Raw genomic sequence first — 20946 nt, 5'->3', positions numbered from 1 at the left:
AAACCACTTGCCCCTCTCCTAAGTTCAATCGCCATTATTTCTGTGAAATTCATAATCCAACTAGTTTTGACTATTATAGGGCTCTATATATATTGCCAGAGCTCACCGACAACCGTACCAAAGCCAACCACAATACCTTTACCACAATAGCAAACACACATGTACTTAGGCCACCTTACGTTTTCGAGCAGATCCATACCCGAGATGCGAATTCAAAGCGTCTTAGCCACCACCCGCAAGCACAACGGCATACCGAAGAAGTGTACACAGCCAACCTGATGTCCCCTCATGTACTTGCATAGAGTCACCAGGATCTGTATGACTATATGATGTGTACCTCGACACGGTGTATAGGAAAAATAGGTAGTGTATGTGGCAGAACTAAGCAACTATAAGATGGTCATTCGGTGCGCCAACCTACGTAATATAGGTATAGTTGAGTACAGTAAAACTAACTAGTCACTTCAGTACTATAGACATTCCAAAGTTGAGGAACGATCGGTGCCAAATGACGAGGTATTCAGGCGACAAGCAAATGGCATTCGCAGTATTTACTATGGTATATATATAAAAAAGAGACATAGTTATCCAGTTGTTGGTAGGTGGATATGTCATCCGGGATACGGCAAAAATTTAAAAAGAAATGCCCTCGTCCAGGATCGAACTGGAGACCTTCGGATGTCAATCTTGTTACCAAGAATGTCATATTAAAGGATATGAGACCGACGTCATGACCAAACTAGACCACGAAGGCTACCACTGAGCTACATGAGCTTGTGATGATAATATTTTACATATATGGTTATATAATTATACTAACCCATAGATACGTTTTAATACGATGGATAGTAGTTATGTTGATTACTCTACATTTTTCTTCATATTAAGATAGTTTAACTAGCCACTACCTATATTAATGTATTAGCAGATATTTTAATACATACATATACATATACCAAAAGAGGTGGGGAGCTGTATAACCCCGCGTTTTTGCACATACATACGCCGATCGAGGTCAAATTGGGTTACTCAACATCACAAAAGAGCCTCCATATTACAACGAATGAGGAGCTACCTTGATGATATATCAGAGAAAGGCACTTGACTACCCTGAACCATGCCATGGTCGGAAAATATATCACCATATTTAGGATAGTAGTATGACAAGTAACTAACTAACTAGTTAATAGGTCTGCCTCAGGCCTCACGTATCGCCACACTTCCAGGCAGCCTCGAGGTACACAAGGCATCCGTCGACTTATCCCAACCATTCCAAATATCGCTGTAACTCCAACACCAAAAGAATCGACTTGAAACCAGACACTCCACTAGGCAGACACACCCTTGTTGGGAGTACACCAATTGCTCAATTCAATTCGATGGCAAAAAAAGTACTCTCCGCCTTATCTGCCTATTCCGGACGACTTGGGGGCATGACTTCACCATCCACCTGCTCTCTTTTCCCCTCCGCAGAGATCCATGACTTTACTGCCCCCAACCCTCGCTCAGTCCACATTGGGCGAGAAGTGCGCAGTATACATAGACCAGGTCGCTGACATCCTCCCTATTCACCTACATTCCCTCCGCCATCAACTGGACCCTATTCTCACCTACCTGTCCAATACGCCCCTCGGTCCTCTCGCGCAAAAGCTACCGTTCACCCCAGATAATCAGCCTATCGCCCTTTTTGCAGCTGTTGCCGTCTGCCTGTTCACCGTCGTCGTGATGAGTTGGCGCAACCCCTTAAAAATGCTGCGCCGCTCGCCGAGTTATGCTCCCGCCTCCAACCCGCATGTTAGCGATGAGGACTTCAGTTATATCACACCTTCAGACATCGCGGACCCGCAAGCAGATAATTCCGACCCGGATATTATTTCCCTCCGCCACCGTGGCACCATCTACCCATTGCGCTTCCGCGCATACGCGATCGACGACGGTGTCTTGACCATCGGAGACCTACGAGAGGCCGCCGCCGAGAGCACCGGGGCCGGCGACCCGAACTGCGTGAGACTGCTGTACAAGGGCAAGCTACTCAAGAACAACGCGCGTACATGTAAAGCTGAGGGGCTCAAGCAGCACTCCGAGGTGCTATGCGTGGTCTCCGAAGCAGGAGCAGGCTCCCTGAGCGATGCCTCCGACGACGGGCAAAACATTCCTGTAACTGCATCGGCGCCAGCACCGCCGCCACTGCCCCGCCCCACTAGTGCAGGAGATGCATCGTCTCCTCCCACACCCCCAAGTGGAAAGAGCAAGAGCTCGAGAAAGAAGAAACGCAATGGCAAGAAGTCGCCCGTCAGCACAGAAGCCTCTGCTCCATCTCGGCCACCACGGCCTACATCGTCAGGCCACTCAGGCGTCCCTGCCCCACCGCCTAACCTCAAGTTGCTGCATACCCCGCTGGAGCAGGTCACTGCTTTGGCCGGATGGTTCGAGCAAGAGATGAAGCCACTTTGCGAGGAATACATTGCGAACCCACCTAGTGACCCAAAGAAGCGGGACTATGAACATAAGAAACTGAGCGAGACGATCCTCGCACAAATCCAGTTGAAGGCGGATGGAATCGAGCCCAATGGTGATGAGGTGGCGCGCAGTGCACGCCGCGCCCTCATCAAGGAGACGCAGGCGGTGCTCGGCGAGCTGGATAGAATTGCATAGCTGTAACATAGCTCACCAGTTGCCTACTCGGCTCCCCATCTCGCTGTGCATATTATTGGGGGATTTGAAATTGGGTTACTGGCATACGTAGACATGTACAACATGTATCAATTTCATACCGAGGGGCTATTCTACTGGTCAATTTTCCCTTTTGCTGGGACCTGTCCACCGGCCCGGGATATTTCTTTGCATGGAAGGCATTGGCGTGTTTGTGATATATCAACTTTGCGATTTACCCCAAAGACTATTTGCCGGCATGTATACACAAACCTTTTTTTTTTTTCTTTTCCTTTTCTCCCCTCTGTCTCTCCCATTGTTTCATGTAGGTATACACTAAGTGGGGGGAAGTTCAAAGGAATACTCCGTATTTTCGCTGTTACTGTCTAGATCAATTTAGCGGCATCTCGAGGTGATCAACATGGTTCAGGGGCAAAGCACGGCCCAGGACTAAGTTGCGAGAATCCTCAGAATTTTTTTTAAATCCTGGTCTATTGAAGATATCGAATTATTGATTATTGATTAATATGTGAGATGGACATATGATGCATGTTTGGGAATATGCATTAACAAATACCAGGGAGTACATAGTACTTCGTATAGTAGATCCATGTACTCCTACTCCGTACTCCGTAGAGTGTCGGACTTGGTTTAGGCTATTTCTAGTGCTATTCCTAGTCTGGCGACGACTCCTCTCCTTAGATTCTCCCTCTTTTTTTTCCCTATCTTGACATTCTCTTCTCTATTTTCTACTTTCTCTTCTTTATTTTTGACACTCTCACTCGTTTCACCTCCTTAACCATATTGTTACACTCTCCTTGTCTCAACCACCCCCGCGAGACCTCGAAGAAAGCCTTCCACGGGCCCAGCCCCCCCCGCCAGCTCTTAATTTGTCGAACCAAACTTGACAAACTGGGAAAAAAACACCCCCCCCCCCCCCCCTGCAGTGGTTAACCCTAAGGGTCTCTGTTGACAATTTGCTGCTTTCGGTGTAAACCCCCTTACACTCCACTTCCCGACTCTACCTGGAATGTCTTGATCCGAACCACTTTCTACATCTCTATCTATTGAACCGGGTTACAGCTGGACTGGCCTTTTTCATTTGTGAACAATAACTGGAATGGCGGGCGTCGCTACGGCATATTCTGCAGATGCCTTAGCATCGCCCGTGGATGGCTCGCAATGGGATTTTGCGGTGCCACTTGGCCCTGAGGTAAGATGATTCCGTGTGGCATTCCAGTCCCTAACCTGGCAGCCCGAGAACGTGGAAAAGAAAAAAAAAACGAGCGCTGATCCCTTTTCCCCCGCAGGAAAGCCACTCATCGAAACAACGCACCTCACACGACTCCAATTCCGTCCGCGCAAAATTTTCTCGACAGCGTACCTCAAACGGTTCACGCAGCTCCTCGGTCTCGCGCAATGTCCACACATATGAACCACCCTATTTGGCCTCAAACCGAGGACGGAGGGAACACAGTCTCAACCGACGTGGGAGTGAAGTAGGCAGTATGCGAGATGCTTTTGGTAACGAGGCAACCGGTCGTAAAGAGCCCGAGGAGGACAATGATGGCCTTAATGATGGAAAAACAAACCAGGAAAAATGGATCCACCGAGACAAACTGGCAAAGATCGAGAGTGAGGAGCTCCACCAGGCAGCCATTCTCTTCCAGCGACGGATGAGAGGAGAAAGCAAATCGAGCGCAGGACGTGGGAGGAGCCATGATCCACAGCAGAGCTCTGCTAACGGGACTGGTACCGCGAACTCACCCGCTACAGAATACTCCGAACCCTGGCCGAAAGTGCGGGAAGAACTCGGCAAGCGGGATGTGAATGGCAATTTAGATGACCATGGGCGGGAACACTGGGATCTCCGCCGGCCAGAGGAGATTGCCGCCGACGATGCAGCCGCCAGCATCTACAGCCACCCAAGCCTTGGAAAGAGCGCCTCCCGAATACCCGTCTCTACAATTAGTCCAGTCCCCATCTCCGGCGCAATGGGCCGCGATTCTCGCAGTTCACGGAGCCGTGCCGCAACGGACGAAGAAGACCGATCTTCACGGGGCCGTAGAGCTAGCGAGCCTATCAACGTTGAGCAAGATGGTTCAACCCCTTCTCCAGAAAGCCGACCGGGCAGCCGCGGATTCAACAGTACACAACAAAACAACTCGGGCAAGAAGACAGTCAAGAGCACTGGCTCCACTAACCGAAAGACCTCTGCTCCACCCACGAACAGGAAGGCGAGCGCTCCTCGATCTCGTGCTGTCTCCGGTAACAATACACAGCGCCCTACCACCCGGTCAGGTGAAAATCGTCCCCCAACAGCCGCTAACCGGCCCGAAGGAGACCCGCCGTGGTTGGCAACCATGTACAAGCCCGACCCTCGCCTTCCACCAGACCAACAGATGATTCCGACCGTTGCCAAAAAGATTATGCAGGAACAGTGGGAGAAGGAAGGCCGGACACCGAACACATACGACCGCAACTTCGCACCCCTCGCAGTACACCCATTCGACGCGCCATCTGTAACCGCCAAGGTCGAGCCAGAGCCAGAACAGCAACCGGTTGAGTCTCTACAGCTCGAAGAGCTACCACCTCGGCCGTCAAAGAGCCCAGAACCACCCCGTCCGAATACGAGTACCGGCTACAGCACCATGCCTAAGGTGCAGGACCCACCCCCAATGGGACTGCCACCTAACCCCAACCCTAACTGGAGCCCTCCGGTTGTCACCGCGCAGCAGCTACCAAAGAAAGAGAAGGGCTGCGGATGCTGCATTGTGATGTGATGGACTCTCACTCCACAATCTGTCCAATCTCTCGCCCATTTCCACAACATACCTTTGATATTTGCACGTCTGCTTGATTCCCTTCTTTGTTATTACTTTATTTCCAGCGTCTCCGGCGGGATGGTGTTCTGTCGGTTCTGTTCTGTGACTTTATATCCCGCGATCTAGGTCGTTTCTTCGCCTTGAGTTCAATTTTCTTCAGATTGTTTTTTAATCCGGCTTCCTTCTTCAACACCAGAGCATGGCTATTCTTGTGTTTTTTTTTTTTTTTTTTCCCTCCCGTGCATTCATTCCTTGATATTTCCCTTCTTTCTTCTCATCATTGCAATACCTACCCAGATGGTAGGATGGTAGGACGGAACTTCAAAAAGCTCGCCCCAGATTGCGATGGATGGGATGAGAACGAGGGACTTGCACCTCGAAATATAACTTGTGGTGTGTGCCTCGTCCTTCTCATCCTATATCTGCCCGTGACTTTTTTGACTATGATTTCCTTTCTTTTCTCCAATCTCTGGATTTCTCCCTGAAACATCTTTAAAGCCTGTTTTTCCATATTCCCAAGCCTTCTTGCTAGCGATTTTCTCCTCTTTCTTTGGTCTGATCGGCCTGTTGGCGAGAGCAGTCAGGTACCTGGATTTGCTCTCATGCTGAATGCCAGATAATTGCTCACGGAGCTAATCAGATATCAGGTTGAATGGACAAAAACATCATATCTGCACATAATTGCTACTTGTACTTGTAATAGTGTAGATACCGCGTCAACCGACTGCCTAGTTCAAGATATATCAGAATTGTACTTTGTAGACATCTACGAACTATATACATAGCCATCTAAACATTACCCAACAAGAGAAACAAGAGTCTGGGCCCGGTGGAAGCTCCCCCAGCTGACAAATATCACCTGACATCATCGCCGCATTCAATCCCGCAATCTTGACGGAATAGCCAACCAATCCTCTCATATTTACCTAGGTACCTGTACCCCGCCCCGAATATCCTATAAAAAGAGACATCGCCTCTTCCTCTTTTCGTCACAAACCGCCCACCATTTCGTCCATCTTCACCCGTCTTTTCGGCTCCTTCGCCGGCCCAAATCCCGCCGCCATGTCCGCCGCAAAGACCCGTGCTCAGTCCCTCATTAACGACAACGCTGTCGTCGTTTTCTCCAAGTCATACTGCCCTTACTGTGACTCTTCCAAGAAGCTGCTTGACGGCTTGAACGCGAAGTACACTGCTCTCGAGCTGGATCAGGATGGTGAGTCTTTCTATTTTGATTTTTTTGCGTTGCTTCTTGTATTCTTTTCACAAGAAGAGTGGGTTTAGCAATGATTTGTTTATATTTCTGATCCATGTTTATGTATCTTTTTTAAAATCAATCGCTAATATAAGTTTCTCACAGAGGAGGGAGCTGCTATCCAGAGCGCCCTTGCCGAAATCTCAGGCCAGCGCACCGTCCCCAACATCTTCATCAACAAGAAGCACATCGGCGGTAACTCCGACCTCCAGGGTAAGAAGGACCTGAAGGATCTGCTCAAGTCTGCTGGTGCGGTCTAAGCGGTTATGTCACACAAGCAAGAATCCCCCGAGGCGTCAGTCTTGAATAGAATATAAACTACATACCGAGGTGGTTTTTTATTGCACAGCTTTTACCTCTTATCTACCTTCTAGATGTCTCTTAGACTTCTTTTCTTAGGTTTAGTAGATATGTGTAATATGGGCAAATATTCCCATAGCGTGGAGTTGGAGGGATCAGGAGAATCCTGCCTGCCATCTTCCAGCATTAGATGCGTATTGAGTGGAGCATTGCCATGCAGCTCTGGAATATTTTGTAGAGCCATCAGAGGGCAAAAAAAAAGTGAACAGCGACTAACTAACGTACAGGTATGTTAATACAAACAAATAAAACCAAATCAGATAACCTTCTGCACAATGGTTCCAAGAGGCCTCTCAACAATCGACATCAACCCCTCGACAATACTCGTCCGGGCCCCCTCACTCGAAACAGTCTTGCCAGCCAGATAATTCAACCAAACAAGCCGACTAATCCGCTCATCGGCAACGCGCCCCATCCACTTAACCGGCTTATTAGCCCCAGGCTGGAAAAGCGCATCCAAAGCGCCATGCGCATCACGCATCAAAACAAGCGTCTGACCCTTGGGCACCGACTTCCCCTTCCCAGCACCGAAAACAGCCTTGAAATCATTCATCGAGCTTCCAAAGCTCTCATCCTGGAACTCGCCGGGCTCCGCAGCCTTCTTCGCCTGCGCGCGCGCAGTAATACCACGCACCCATCCGTCGCGCAGATGCATAAAGTCCGTGTTACGGGTAGGCACGATGCGGAATGCAGTGCGGATGCCGTTATCCTTGATGATCGCGGACCAGGCGGCGTCGCCGCGCTCCGCATCAAGTAGAAGCTCCTTGAGCTGCTGGCGCTCCGGCGAGACGAGGGAGGTAGCGGCGCTTGCGCCGGCGCCGGAAATGGCAGCGTCTGCATCGGCGCCGGGGGTGGGTGGGTGGATTGCTGTGCGTAGGAGGCGTCGTTGTAGCTCGGTGATGTCGGATTTCGCGACGTACAGGCCGACTACGTAGACTTGGATTGAGAGGAAGGAGACGGTGCGGACGCCGAGACCGAGGAGTTGGTATTCTTCGCCTGTGGATGGGGCTAGATCGTCGCCGGTTTGCTTTCCTTCTGTTGCTTCGGATGTTGGGAGTCGAATTGTGCTTGGGAAGTGGGGGATTGTGCTTGTTCCTGTTGGCACTTGCTCGAGTCTGTCCTGCCCTTGGATAGTTATTAATGATGGCCCGCCGCTGGGGAAACCGACTGGTCCGTCCATGCGCATTGCGCCGTTCTTTGGGGGTGCGGCTGTGGTCTTGTCATCTTTGTTGGTGTCTAGTTCGTTAAGGCCGAATAGGTCTAGCTTGATGACGCCGTAGAGACCGGCTGCGCAGGTGATTATGCCGGCTGCGGACAGGATCATCTTCCGCTGGGCTTGGGAGGCGTGCTGGAGATCCGCTGCTGCGGATGCTCGGGAGCGGAGGGGGTTATTGGTTGCATTGCAGCGGAAGGGTGTGGTGGAGAGATGCCGGGAAGAGAGGCGTGATGTGCGGAGTTGTTGCCGGGTGAGACCTTGGTATGCCCGCCATGGGTTCTGACGGAGTGTGGAGGCCATTTTGAGCTTGGTTTGTTTGATGAGGAATCTCGAGGGCAGGATTGGCGGGTGACGGAGATGGAGTGTGGGGATGCACGTGATATGGCATGATCTACATAGGATACCGTCATGTATGAACATGAATTTGATGGAATAAGATACTCTATTTTTATTTTTTGGATTACTTATAATGACAGCGTTTTATATATCTTGTGCAAAATTTGGTACAGCTTGATGGTGGTTAGCTAAATGATCAATTCTCTATACAGAAAGGATGTGTATGCAGTATGAGATCTAGATCATTGACTACGTGCATGGTTAATATTTATTTGACAACAACCTTGTGGGAGCCACCGGTGACTTTAACAGTTGCAGTACCATCAACATAAGCCACTCCCCTCGTCAACTGGTCACCATCAATGGTAATCGAAGGCTTCTTCGACGTAGTGGCATAGGGCAACATAACATCCCCAACAGTACCCTTCGGCACCGAGAAAGTCAACACATATCCACTCGAGTTCAAAACCCAAGATGCTTCAAACTTTCCAAGAGATGTGACAAAGCCTGCCTCGGCAAATTCCAGATCTCCAAATTGCGGCGCGATTTTCCACTTCAATCCTAGTGGCGAGATCACAGAGAGACCGACAACATACTCTGTCAATGCAGAGGTCGGACCGGAGGACCAGCCATGCGCATGTGAGACATATGATGGATCATAGCCATACCCGCGGTCCATCCGATACCCGAAAGTCCCGTTCTGTAGATAGCCCTCAATCACCGTGCTCTCTGTACCATTCGGGTTGTTGATATACCAACCCCAGCTGCGACGAATGAGTTCCAGTGCGCGTGCAGGTTCGTGGGCAATGAAGTGACTTTGGATCTCGAAAGAGGATATAAACGAGGCAATGTTCTCTGGTAACTCGGGAGCTACGGCCCCTATAGGGGTCCAGTTCTTGAGAAGCTTTTCTGAAATACTGGCTATGCGCTCTTCGTTTACGACACCGAACATAATTGCCATGCTATTAGCATCTTGTGGGTGCAGAGAGGTCTCAGTTGCATTGTCTTTGAATGCGCCGTATGACTCGTCCCAGCAGTAGGTGTTGATTGCTTTCTTGAGATTGGCAGCCTGAGAGCTCCATTTGGTTGATAGATTGGTCGAGTCTCTAACCCACGAAGATAGAGATGCCCCTGTCTGCAGGGTATGATAGAGACTAGGATGTGTTAGTTGTAAAGCCTTCTTCATAATGGGTTCACAGCATACATCATCTGTGCTTCTGAGTTGTTGTAGCCTTGCTGCCATCTCGCCCAGTCTCGCGTGCCTGTTACATTCAAAAGCCCGCTGGGGTAAGTCACCTTTCCATATATATATTCCATGGCGTGCTTATAACTGTCCCAATTATCCAACAAGAAGCCTGTGTCATTAGTATAAAGCACATATTTATAGGTGCCAATCATAGACCACATATGATATGTGTCCGAGTCCTTCTGACTCAATGGAGGCCCGGACTCATCAAATGCGCCTGTTGATTTGTTCTATACTTCCCGTAACTGTCAGATATCCATGGATATTTGTAAAGGGGACAACAGCAGAGCTTACCTGGGTGTTGTACATAATCTGCAAAGCGTTCTTTACACTTTCCAAGTCTCCCAGACTCACAAAGGCGGAAGGAACGGCAATGCCCATATCACCAGGCCAGACCGCACGATCTCGCTTTGCACCATCGACAATAATCGTATCTCCCGGCCCGAGAGTCCCATTGTTTACCCATCCAGATGTAACACCCTTTGTAACACGGCCAGTATTCACAGGGACCTCATTCGTCTGCAGAGTATATGCGCCGCTATACCAGATACGATTCAAAAGCTCATCACTGCAGTGAAAGTACCCCTGGTAAGCTCGGAGATTCGACCAAGTGGGCTTAAACGCGAGCTCTAAGCTCAAATCTTCAATATGAACACTGGCTGAATCATTTGTGACGAAGACCGTCAAGTACCGGAATCCACCCCGTAGGTATTTGTCCGGCATGACATATGTGCCCTTCCCAGCTGAAGAAATGTTTGCATACAACGCGCCGTCATGATATAGAGCACTTGAGGAGTCCGACCATTCTCCAATCCAATTTTTGGCCTCTGTAAACGCCAGTCCTAGAGCTCCGCCGCCGGTGGAGGTGTAGTCTAGATGGACAATGCCACCCACTTCAATGCCAAAGTCAAATACGATAAGTGAGCCGTTGCCGTGTAATGTTGCTTTGTATGGATACGAAGGGTATGTGACAACGTTGGTTTTCAACTCTGATAAGGTTGAGGCAGGTCGTATTGTTCGCGATGCCGGTGCGTATATATTCTTTTCCCATGGCCCACTGAATGCAGCGTCTGTAGGTCCAGAGCAAGTGGTATTACGCCAGCAAGTGTTTGCAACAGATGGCGAGAAGAGAGACCAAAGAATCAATGCCACACCGTGCCAGTATAATTGCGCCATTGGTGGCTGACCGGAGAGATAAATATCTGTATATTGTAGCAAGATGGTTAAAAAAGTATAAAATACGGAGAATATCACGTATATAAATGGTTAGGTTGTGCAATATTGAAATTTGGCAAGTTTCACCGCTGCATATTCGCGATTGGTGGAAGAATCATGGCAAATGATGTTGATATTTACAGGATTTGGGCAAGGATCGGCGTAACAAGCACTTAGAAGCCTTCGAAGTCGACATTTTTGCTGCATATTCCATGCAACCTACTCTTTTCCCCGCAGTCAGTTTCTCCGCAATGTCATGCCGTGATGCCCGCTCGGTGTGAAGATAACCGAGTGTAACATCGGAAATTCAAGCGAGTGCAGAGTGCTATAGCTAGGTAGGTATAAGACATTATTCTTTACTAGAAACAGTCAAGCCTAATTATCGAGGTCACCATGCGATTCTTCGGCATTCCTTCCCTGGCCCTACCCTTAGGGTTGGCATTGTCAACTGTTGTATATGCAAACGAAAAACGCAGCTCAAATGTCTGCACTGTTAAAGCCAATGGGAACCAGAAAGACGATGTTCCTAATATCCTGGAAGCCTTCCACCGTTGTGGTAATGGTGGTAAGATCATCTTTCCGGAGGACGAAGCCTACTGGATCGGTACTCGGTTGAATCCCGTTGTAAACGACATAACAATTGAATGGCGCGGAAAATGGACAGTAAGTGGGCTGTCACTATAGCCAATGATAAAAGAGCTAATACGAGCTAGTTCTCTGACGATTTGGATTACTGGCGCAATAGCTCATACCCAATTGCCTTCCAAAACCACGCCGCTGGGTTCGTCATCACTGGCCAAAATATCAGGATTGATGGGTACGGCACTGGTGGCATCGACGGAAATGGGAATACATGGTACACAGCCGAGAAAGGCCACACGCAACCCGGCAGACCGATGCCGTTTGTATTTTGGAACGTATCCGATGTCAGTGTCGATAATTTCTACATCAAAGATCCCCAGTTGTGGAGCGTAAATATCATGAACGGAACCAATATGCGCTTCAATAACATCTACTGCAATGCGACTGCGGTAGATGCGCCATATGGCGAAAATTGGGTCCAGAATACAGACGGATTTGGTACGTCGGTCACTTCATTTTCCTCGCAGCCGACTAACACTATAGATAGACACAATGGATGCGCAGAATATCCAACTCAGCAATTTCATCTACCAAGGTGGCGATGATTGCGTGGCAATTAAACCGCGATCGTACAATATCGATATTCACAATGTCACCTGTCGTGGCGGAAATGGGATTGCTATAGGCAGTCTGGGCCAATACCAGGAGGACTCGAGCGTGGCTGATATTCGTATCGATAAAGTCAAGGTAATCCGATACAACGAAGACATGCACAACAGCGCATATATCAAAACGTGGGTCGGCGAACTTGTACCACAGAGCTCGTATGAGAGTGCTGGACTCGCTCGTGGCGGTGGCTGGGGCAGCGTTCGGAATGTGTTGCTCTCAAACTTCGAAGTCCATGGAGCTAATAGCGGACCTGCTATCACACAAGACAGTGGAAATAATGGTTCGTATTCGGGAACCAGCTTGATGGATATTTCAAATGTCGCATTTGTAAATTTCACGGGCTATATCGAGAGCACTTCGACCAAGGTTTCATCTGTTTCATGCTCGAATGTGCACTCGTGCTATAATATCAATTTTGATAATGTGGTGCTATATCCCCAGGAGAATGCGACTACGCCGGGGGTTGGATCATGCAAGTATACAACGGAAGGCGGGGTACACGGGCTCGATGGATGCTGAACGTCCTTTACACTATCACATTCACTCTAGGTATACGGGCGACTAAGTATGCCATCGGAACTTAACTCTCTCATTAGATACTGTCTCACCGCCCGTTTCACCGTCACCTCGAAGCCTGTATACTAATTCCAATTCCGATTTCTATTTTATTTTTATACCTTTTTCCTGATTATTTTGCTACTTTCTTATGGCTTTCTTGCTGCCTATTGCCAATTCTTTTGGCTGATTTTTGGGGTGGGGTACGGGGCGGTCGTGGTTTAATACTATAAGATTACTATAGAGTATACAATTATAAAATCACTTTAATTATAGAGCATGAAGATCAATTATATTATAGAAGATATGAATCAATTTAATTATGAAGTATATACTTACAAATAATCGATTCTCCTATAGAGTGTACAAATAGCTCAATTATGAAGTATCAAAGGTTATACCTAGAAATGTCTTTTTTTACCGTCTTCGTATATACCTCAAAAAGAGCATCCAAAAGAACATCTAAAAAGACCACTAAAAAGATATCACTAGGCCGTATAAGCGGCCGACTATTCTTGTACACTTGTAAAGTATCAATTAAATGGTAGGTACATATGTAGGAACATATGTAGGTTGACTCTATACCCTGCAATGACAGTGGATGACTAAATACTGTTGGCAATATTATCCAATGAGAGAGTTAAGTTCCGATGGCATACTTAGTCGCCCGTATAGGTATAAGGAATAAAAACTTCAGAGAATAACATCCCTAATATTTATTTAAGCTAAATGGATCAGAATTCTGAATTTCTACGTCAAAAACACAAAAAATATACTCCGTACACACCTCGAATTTATGCTTAAGCATAAATCGAACCATAACAGGCTAAGCCTCGCAGCCCCACATGGGCACTTTCCTGTATGACGTTCCCAAGGTTAACGATTTTGGTTTGTTTGATCTTCTTTTAACCTTATTTCCACCCGTGGACTTCACTGATTGTCTATTACCAAGCCAAAATGTCAGAAGAAACAGTTAGACCTGCCTTTGAAGGCCGTGAGCGCCCACTTCTTTCCTATGGCATCGACTTTCCCGCAGCCACAGCACGGCATCTCAATAGCACATTCCAGGCTTCGCGTGTATATGTAATCTGTTCGGGGTCATTGGCGCGAAATACAAATGTGATGGACCAGCTTGAGACTGCTCTGGGGCCGGATAAGCTGGTTGGTCATTGGATCGGTATGCGGAGCCACACTTTGTGGTCAGAGGTGCTGCAGATTGCCGAAGAGGTTAGAACTGTGCATGCTGATCTGCTCTTGACTGTTGGAGCTGGCAGCTTGACTGATGGCGCCAAGATCATTGCATTAGTGGGTACCCCTTTTTCTTTCATACTTTAACTCGTGCTTTGTTTCTGTTTATATTCTTCTTGCCTCTTCTTATTCTCCCCTGGAAGCACATATATATTTATTTACTCTTAGCCTAACATTCCCCTCAGGTCCTCACAAATGAAGTCAGCACACCAGAAGAGCTTGAAACCCTCGCAGAAGGTCCCAGGAAGCGACTAGAAATCAAAGCACCAACTCTTCCGATCATTTCCGTACCAACATCTCTCTCCGCCGGCGAATACTCCAACTTTGCAGGCGGTACGGAAGACCGCTCAAAGCGCAAATACAGCTTCCAGTCACCAATTCGTGGACCAGAGCTGGTCATTCTCGATCCGAAGTTGGCGGAAACGACTCCCGATTCAATTTGGCTTAGTACAGGTGTACGCGCAATTGATCATTGTGTCGAAAATCTGTGTTCCATATCGGGTACGACCGCGACATCAGACAAACTGGCCCAGGATGCGCTGGGATTGTTAGTCCCTGGTCTCTTGGGCTGTAAAAAGGACCGATCAGACCGTAATGCGCATCTACAGTGCCAGCTTGGATCAGTGGATGCTATGGCAGCCTGTACTAGTGGTTCAATTGAATTGGGTGCTAGTCATGGGATTGGACATCAGGTATGCGATTGCTTTTCTTTGTTTGCCTTCTAAGGCACCCACAGGTACCTCAATGGACCCGACTAACGGTTCTCTAGCTTGGTCCACTGAGTGTCGGCCACGGTGAAACCAGTTGTATATTGCTCCCCGCCGTGTGTAAGTTCAATGCTAAGTACAACGCCAACCGCGAAAAGCAAGCTAGCGTGCGACAATTTCTGATTCAAGATCCGGTTGTATCGGAGGTGCTACGTGCCCGCTCGGTCACGGTGGAAGAATCTGACTTGGGCGATATTTTGGATGCTATCATCCGCGAATTGGGAATGCCTCGGTCCTTGAGCGATGTCAAAGTTAGACGGGACCAGTTGGATGGACTGGCAGAGAATAGTCTACATGACCGTTGGTGCAAGACAAACCCAGTGCCACTGAAGGAGAAGTCTCAGGTATTGGAGATCCTGGAGATGGTAGTTTGAATATTCAGGAAAATCCCCTCGATATAAAGAAAGTTCCAAACAAAGCAGCTTCATAGCTAGCATCATACTTATATTACTAGTATTCAACCCTGCTTAATATCAATCAAGAAAAAGCATATATAAACCAAAATGAACCACAAGGGGCCTGATTAGATAGTTTAAATATCCTTATCGACGAGTTTCTTGTATAGGAGTAGGTTAGGTAGGGCTAGTATCTTATTATACTTTACTTCATGATCATGTCATGAAGCAAAGTAGTAGGGGAGTAGATACTTCGATGTTAATTCAATTTTTGTTCTAGTTCTAGTTTCCAATTAATTTTGACGGTTTTAACAATCTATATATCTACACCAGAGACATGTAGATATTCTGACCACCTGGGCACTTCCACTCCCAATTGCAATGTACAACATGTCCTTCATTCCAACATTTTTAATTAAAATGGCGATTGAATATTAACCTTGGGAGCCTCTCCCAATTGATTGATAAGCAGCACCCCCACACCCCACATTTCACGTTATACATAAGTTTGCGCCATCTCCAAGGCTACACACCGTCGACACCTTCTTCACTCCTCACAGACAAGCCATACAACCATGTCTCTCGCCAAGAACATCCTCCTATTCGGAGCAACGGGCAACATCGGCTCATTCATCCTGGAAGCTATCCTGCCCGAGCGCTCCCAATTCGGCCGTATCGCCATCTTCACTTCCCCGCACACAGCTGAAACCAAAGTCTCACAGCTGAACAAACTGAAAGAGCAAGGCGTAGAGGTGATTGTGGGTAATGTCGAAGACGAGAATGCCGTGAAAGCAGCATACGAAGGTAGGAAACCTTTCCTTCCTGATGTCCATGCATAATGACTCAAATATCAAAACCGCTCCAACCACCAAACTAAAGGCTAACCACTAAGCCAAACAGGAATCGATACTGTAATTTCAGCCCTAGGTCGCAACACCCTAGCTCAACAGATCCCCCTCATTAAACTGGCAGCCGCCAGCCCCACCGTGAAATGGTTCCTGCCCTCCGAGTACGGCACGGATATCAAATACGGGCCGGCCTCGGCGAACGAGAAGCCACACCAGCTGAAGCTGAAGGTGCGCGCGTACCTCGAGAATGAGATCTCGCGTGACGACCTCGCCTATTCATATGTAGTCACTGGCCCGTTCGCGGAGATGTATCTTCATCTCGTGCCTGGGTTGGAGGCGGCTGGTGGGTGGGATGTTAAAGGGCGGAGGGCTATTTTGTTGGGTGAAAAGGGGAAGGGAGAGGTTAGTTTGACGACGATGAAAGAGTAAGAACCCGCTTTCCTTTTTCTTCTTGGTGTTTGTTTCATTGGCTTGGATTGAACTATTGGCTGACTATTCCGATAGTGTTGGTACTCTCGTCTTGAACACTCTGCTTCATGCTACGGCTGAGACGCGCAACGCCGCCTTGTGTGTTAATTCGTTTACCACGAGCCCTGACCAGATCCAGGCAGAGTTTGAGCGCCAGCTTGATGGTCAGCCATGGGATGTGTCTCGCACATCGCTGGAGAAGTTGCGCGAGGCGGAGGCTGCGGCGTGGGAGGCTGGGAATCCGGCGGCTACTGTGTTGACTTTGCGCCGGATCTGGGGTGAAGGCGGGACGCTGTATGCGAAGCGGGCTAATGGGTTGATTGGGGAGCCGAAGGTGATGGGGCTGGAGGATGTGGTTGCGAATGAGATCCAGAGGGTGTCGAAATTGTAGATAGCTTCAATGTTGTCTTCATTTGTTTTTACATAGTAGTTAGCCACATAGCCAAGGTCGAAATGTGATCTACATGGACATCGCGCACACTGTGGAATCCAACGTCTAAAGCTCATGGCATTCGTACGTAGGGGCTAAGAATTAAGGAAACGTGTCGGGGATTCGGGTAACTTCAGATTTCACATGACCGAGGGGAATGATTCGGGAAATAATAAAAAAAGGGGAAACAGCTCTGCCGGATATAGAACAAAGGTCTGAGCTTTATTGGAAGAACTTGCGCACTCTTTCCTGGCTGGCTGGGTCGACGGAAGCCAGAATCTGGTCTGCGTTTGCGCCGGTCACTGCCACTAGCTGCTTGGCGGATGTGGCCACCCGGGCAGCGGTCTGGCCCTGCAGGGTAGCCGCCTCGAGTGCCTGCACAATGAAACCGAAGACACGGTCAGCCTTGGCAAAGACAGCCGGGTTTTGCCTGGTAGGAAAATATTAGCATGAGTATAAGAGGGAGTTGATCAAAAAAGCTTACTGGTCAATCAGCTGTGCAATAAAGGAATAGGCATAGGGAGCAGCCTCCTCGTCGTAGGTAATGGGCAAAGTCTCGATCCAGTTGGCCACAACATCCTGGGGAGCCTGAACCTTGGATGGGTTATAGTGCAGGATCTTGGCAATACTGGCAGATGCATTCTCGGTCGCGAACACATTCTCCTCTGTGCGAGATTGCGCATGCTGTGTAACCTGGAACAAGCTGGGGAGGCTGGCCGCCACAAAGTCGCTCCAGGCGGGACCGCCCTTCTGCGCAGCCACACCCACTCCGTACGCCGCTGCCTGACGGTTGGCGGCATTCTCATCTCGCAGACCAGAAGCTAAAGGCTGCATAATGTGGTCCTTGAATGCCCACGACTCTTCGCCGCAGAATTCAAGCACATCATCCATGATGCAAAGAGCCCACTGCCGTTGTGTCGGGTCTTGGCTTGTGATGAAAGCGTCGTAGAATGGAATCAATTGCTGCCAGGTTGGCAGGAATGAGTTGCCCTGGTTCTTAAAAATGGTGTGGAATGCCTTGTTCATATCGCTCAATAGGTTTTGATCATCCTCGACGGCGTATTCGAAGTCTAGGTTCTCCTCGTCACCATCTTCGAGCTCGGCCTGCTCCTCCAGACGTTGCTTCACGCGCATCTGGTAGTCCTCGAGGGTCGACTTTGCCGATTCAATGAAGGCCTGCAAGTGCTGGGGGGTGAGGGAGTTTTTGCCAACCACCTCCACTGACTCGTAGAAGCACTGGTACATCTCAGCCAGCGTGTCAACTGTCGGCTCAGCGCTCAGAACCTCGATAATCTTCTCTGCAACCTTGTTCCACATTTCGGCGAAGCCGGGCGACTGGCCACCGTGTCTTTTCTTGTAGGAGTTGAGCAGCTGGGGGATCAGCTTGGCAGCTGACACCCGAACGGGATCGTGGAAGAAAAAGGCAAGACCGGGGACCGCGATCTTCTCCATGGTATCCAGGACGTAACCCTCGAAGTTCTCTTCGAGAATTTGGGCGTAAATTGTGATCAATTCGATAGCAGTATTCTTGTCTTCAAGAGCACTGGTCTTGATACCGATAATCTTGCCCTTGAGCGGCACCAGCTCCCAGCCATCATCCTGCTCAACCTGTTCGATCTGATCCTCGTCATCCAGCAGCTGAATATCAGCCTTGGCAGCAGCCACCGTTAGAAGAGGCGGCATAACACCGGGGAGATAAGGCACGAAGTCTTGGCCCAGAACGCGGCACATGCGGCCCCAGCAGTGAAGGAGGTACTGTGACTGTGGGTCGTCGGCGTCGACGATGTTTTGCTGAATGTGGCCGAGAATCTGCACAAGGTTCAGGGCATCCTGACCCATCTTCTCCTTGCCGACGGCGAGTGCGATGAGAGTAGCACACTCCATGGCCTTGGCACGAAGAAGGCGGTACTCCTTGCCCTGTTCCTCCTTGAGGACATTGAGCAAAAGAGGCATCAGAGTAGTATAATACTGATCGAAAGCGGCCTCGGCGGAATCGGCAATGGTGGCAATGGTGGATAGCGCCTGCTCCTGGAGATAACGCTTAGGGCTGCGCAAGAGATCCAAGAGATGGCTGAGAAGGTTTCCGAGGTATGGCTCCAAGGTGCTGCGCTCAGCCTCCTCGCAGAAGTTGACGAGAGCGGCGGCAGCGTGGGACTGCACACGCGGCTCGGTAGAGGCGAGAACGGGAATGATGTTAGTGAGGACAATCTCGTGGTACTTCTCCTGCATGGTACCGGCAAAGTCGGTACTCATTTGACCAAGAGCGTTGCAGCCTGCATAGCGGACTCGGGGGTGGGCGTCTTGGAGGGCAGGAACAACAAGGGCTAGAACTTGGTCCAGCTCACCAACCATCAGATCGCGACAACCTTCAGAGATGGCGGATATGGCCATCAAAGCAGCATGGCGGTCGCGCCAGTTGGTAGACGACATCATGCGAGGAATCCAAGAGAATGCGGGTTGGAGGATGGCCTGTCCACCCAATTTGTTGGCGAGACGATCCATGCACTGCTCACCGGCGATGTGGTTGAGGTCGTTCTCTTCAGGCTCGAGCTGTTACTAGTCAGTGGCATGTTAATTATAACGACAGAAATGCAAGCACTTACATCTTCAGACGCGTTCCATTCCTCCGCGTCGTCATCATCCGCACCGACATCAGTCATGAGGCTCAGACATTGTGTGACCATTTCCTGTGCGAACTCCGGCTCCTTCTTGCACATATTTGGGGCGTAATCGGCAAAGGTAGCCATCAATTCGAGTGCGTTCTGGCGCACCTGGTCACTGAGTTCCTTGTCGCCAATAACACTAATGCTGAACTTAACCAAGTTGTTGAACATGACCTTGAACATCTTAGGGCTGATTTCAGCCAATTCGATCAAGGCGAGCAGTGCCGAGGACAGCTCCTCGCTCTCAGAGGACTCCTTGAGAGGAGGAAGGATGTTCAGAAGGTCTGGCATGAGGCCGAAGAACTTGGGCTGGGACTTTTTGGAGATCGATCGGAACAAAGAAGCGAAGGCCTCCATAGCGGAAATCCGCACCTGATGAAATGGTCAAAATTGGGTTCGAAGGGCATAGCCAGATGTCGACATACGGAAATATTATCGTCCTTGAAGCCCTTGGTGAAAACCTCCACGACAGCGTCTTCGTGCTGTCTCTCAATGATCCCGGGGGTGGTCGTGAACACACGGTATGCGGTTTCCCGCAGGCCCGAGTCAGGGCTCTGGCTTGCCTGGAAAAGAACACCGAGGAGTTCAGGCCACTGTTCGTCTACACATCACAGGTGAAATCGTCAGAACAACAGTCCTCATTTCGTCAAAAGAATAGTTCGAATCGCATACCATTGTCGGTGTATTGCCGAGCAACCTCAGCCAGTGTGTCTCCAATCTTCTTGCGTACATCGGTGACGGTCTCACTGGTCAGGGAGACCACCAACTTCTCACGAATGGCAATTCGCTGCTCGTTGGGGAGGCTCGAGAAAATCTCCTTGTTGTCACCTGTGGCGGGATCCTTTCGGGTTTTTGTTGCGATTCTTCGGAAAAGCACAGCGGAGAAAGCACGCGTCTGTCAATAGGAGTTTCCCATTAGCTTTATCCCAAATCAAAGTGCGATTCGGCTGTTGGTTCGGTCGTCGGTCGTTTGCTACACCCCTCCTTTGAAGCAACCGCACCCCTAGAGTCCAGTGCAACTTACTATTGTGTCCTCTGCACCTGCAAGCTGTTCCGCCAATCCCATCAATAGGACGTCTGGTCGGTTCTGAACCCAGTCATTGTTAAGCTGGTCTTCCGCCTGGGATCTGACGACATTGTCGGGTGTGCTCAAGGCGCGGAGCAGCTGAGAAAGCGCGGTGTGGATTTCGGGAGGTAGGAGGGACATGTTGGGCGTGTC

General features: G+C 49.3%; 10 protein-coding genes across 10 annotated transcripts; 7 read left to right on the top strand and 3 right to left on the bottom strand.

The window, feature by feature from the left end:
- Positions 1-396: 396 nt before the first annotated feature.
- N7455_002833 (uncharacterized protein) lies at positions 397-763 on the top strand (the record flags this gene model as incomplete). Its single annotated transcript, XM_065604370.1, has 3 exons — positions 397-407; positions 477-559; positions 642-763. 3 exons carry the CDS (start codon positions 397-399, stop codon positions 761-763), a joined length of 216 nt encoding a protein of 71 aa, XP_065462861.1.
- Positions 764-1479: 716 nt separating this feature from the next.
- On the top strand, positions 1480-2655 carry N7455_002832 (BAG family molecular chaperone regulator; the record flags this gene model as incomplete). The annotated part of the gene is made up of 1 exon (XM_040959873.2): positions 1480-2655. One exon carries the CDS (start codon positions 1480-1482, stop codon positions 2653-2655), a length of 1176 nt encoding a protein of 391 aa, XP_040809630.2.
- Positions 2656-3772: 1117 nt separating this feature from the next.
- N7455_002831 (uncharacterized protein) lies at positions 3773-5435 on the top strand (the record flags this gene model as incomplete). Its single annotated transcript, XM_040959932.2, has 2 exons — positions 3773-3865; positions 3963-5435. 2 exons carry the CDS (start codon positions 3773-3775, stop codon positions 5433-5435), a joined length of 1566 nt encoding a protein of 521 aa, XP_040809609.2.
- A 959-nt stretch (positions 5436-6394) lies between these two features.
- N7455_002830 (glutaredoxin) lies at positions 6395-7078 on the top strand. Its single transcript, XM_040959900.2, has 2 exons — positions 6395-6690; positions 6835-7078. Exons 1-2 carry the CDS (start codon positions 6540-6542, stop codon positions 6987-6989), a joined length of 306 nt encoding a protein of 101 aa, XP_040809660.1. The 5' UTR covers positions 6395-6539; the 3' UTR covers positions 6990-7078.
- A 267-nt stretch (positions 7079-7345) lies between these two features.
- N7455_002829 (chalcone isomerase domain-containing protein) lies at positions 7346-8605 on the bottom strand (the record flags this gene model as incomplete). Its single annotated transcript, XM_040959921.2, has 1 exon — positions 7346-8605. One exon carries the CDS (start codon positions 8603-8605, stop codon positions 7346-7348), a length of 1260 nt encoding a protein of 419 aa, XP_040809640.1.
- Positions 8606-8909: 304 nt separating this feature from the next.
- Positions 8910-11063, bottom strand: N7455_002828 (putative alpha-L-rhamnosidase B; the record flags this gene model as incomplete). The annotated part of the gene is made up of 3 exons (XM_040959950.2): positions 8910-9795; positions 9846-10117; positions 10182-11063. 3 exons carry the CDS (start codon positions 11061-11063, stop codon positions 8910-8912), a joined length of 2040 nt encoding a protein of 679 aa, XP_040809619.2.
- A 432-nt stretch (positions 11064-11495) lies between these two features.
- N7455_002827 (putative extracellular exo-polygalacturonase) lies at positions 11496-12872 on the top strand (the record flags this gene model as incomplete). Its single annotated transcript, XM_040959923.2, has 3 exons — positions 11496-11765; positions 11816-12182; positions 12232-12872. 3 exons carry the CDS (start codon positions 11496-11498, stop codon positions 12870-12872), a joined length of 1278 nt encoding a protein of 425 aa, XP_040809646.2.
- A 993-nt stretch (positions 12873-13865) lies between these two features.
- N7455_002826 (iron-containing alcohol dehydrogenase) lies at positions 13866-15297 on the top strand (the record flags this gene model as incomplete). The annotated part of the gene is made up of 3 exons (XM_040959951.2): positions 13866-14213; positions 14342-14848; positions 14926-15297. The coding sequence occupies 3 exons, from the start codon at positions 13866-13868 to the stop codon at positions 15295-15297; spliced, it is 1227 nt and encodes a 408-aa protein (XP_040809649.2).
- Positions 15298-15893: 596 nt separating this feature from the next.
- On the top strand, positions 15894-17025 carry N7455_002825 (uncharacterized protein; the record flags this gene model as incomplete). The annotated part of the gene is made up of 3 exons (XM_040959899.2): positions 15894-16122; positions 16219-16591; positions 16671-17025. The coding sequence occupies 3 exons, from the start codon at positions 15894-15896 to the stop codon at positions 17023-17025; spliced, it is 957 nt and encodes a 318-aa protein (XP_040809668.2).
- Positions 17026-17286: 261 nt separating this feature from the next.
- Positions 17287-20934, bottom strand: N7455_002824 (nuclear import receptor PSE1; the record flags this gene model as incomplete). The annotated part of the gene is made up of 6 exons (XM_040959911.2): positions 17287-17494; positions 17549-19614; positions 19668-20099; positions 20153-20328; positions 20400-20622; positions 20752-20934. The coding sequence occupies 6 exons, from the start codon at positions 20932-20934 to the stop codon at positions 17287-17289; spliced, it is 3288 nt and encodes a 1095-aa protein (XP_040809669.2).
- Between the last annotated feature and the right edge of the window lie 12 nt (positions 20935-20946).

This window comes from Penicillium solitum (genome assembly GCF_028829755.1).
Source record: "Penicillium solitum strain IBT 25940 chromosome Unknown utg000001l_segment0_segment0, whole genome shotgun sequence".
Classification (NCBI taxonomy): Eukaryota; Fungi; Ascomycota; class Eurotiomycetes; order Eurotiales; family Aspergillaceae; genus Penicillium; species Penicillium solitum.
Note: the sequence above shows the minus strand (reverse complement) of the source record. Positions and strands in the feature narration are given on the sequence as shown.

Coding starts and splice junctions, on each gene's coding strand:
- N7455_002830 (XM_040959900.2), top strand. CDS start 6,540: ATGTCCGCCGCAAAGACCCGTGCTCAGTCCCTCATTAACGACAACGCT. Junction 6,691..6,834: donor TCTCGAGCTGGATCAGGATG/GTGAGTCTTTCT, acceptor AGTTTCTCACAG/AGGAGGGAGCTGCTATCCAG.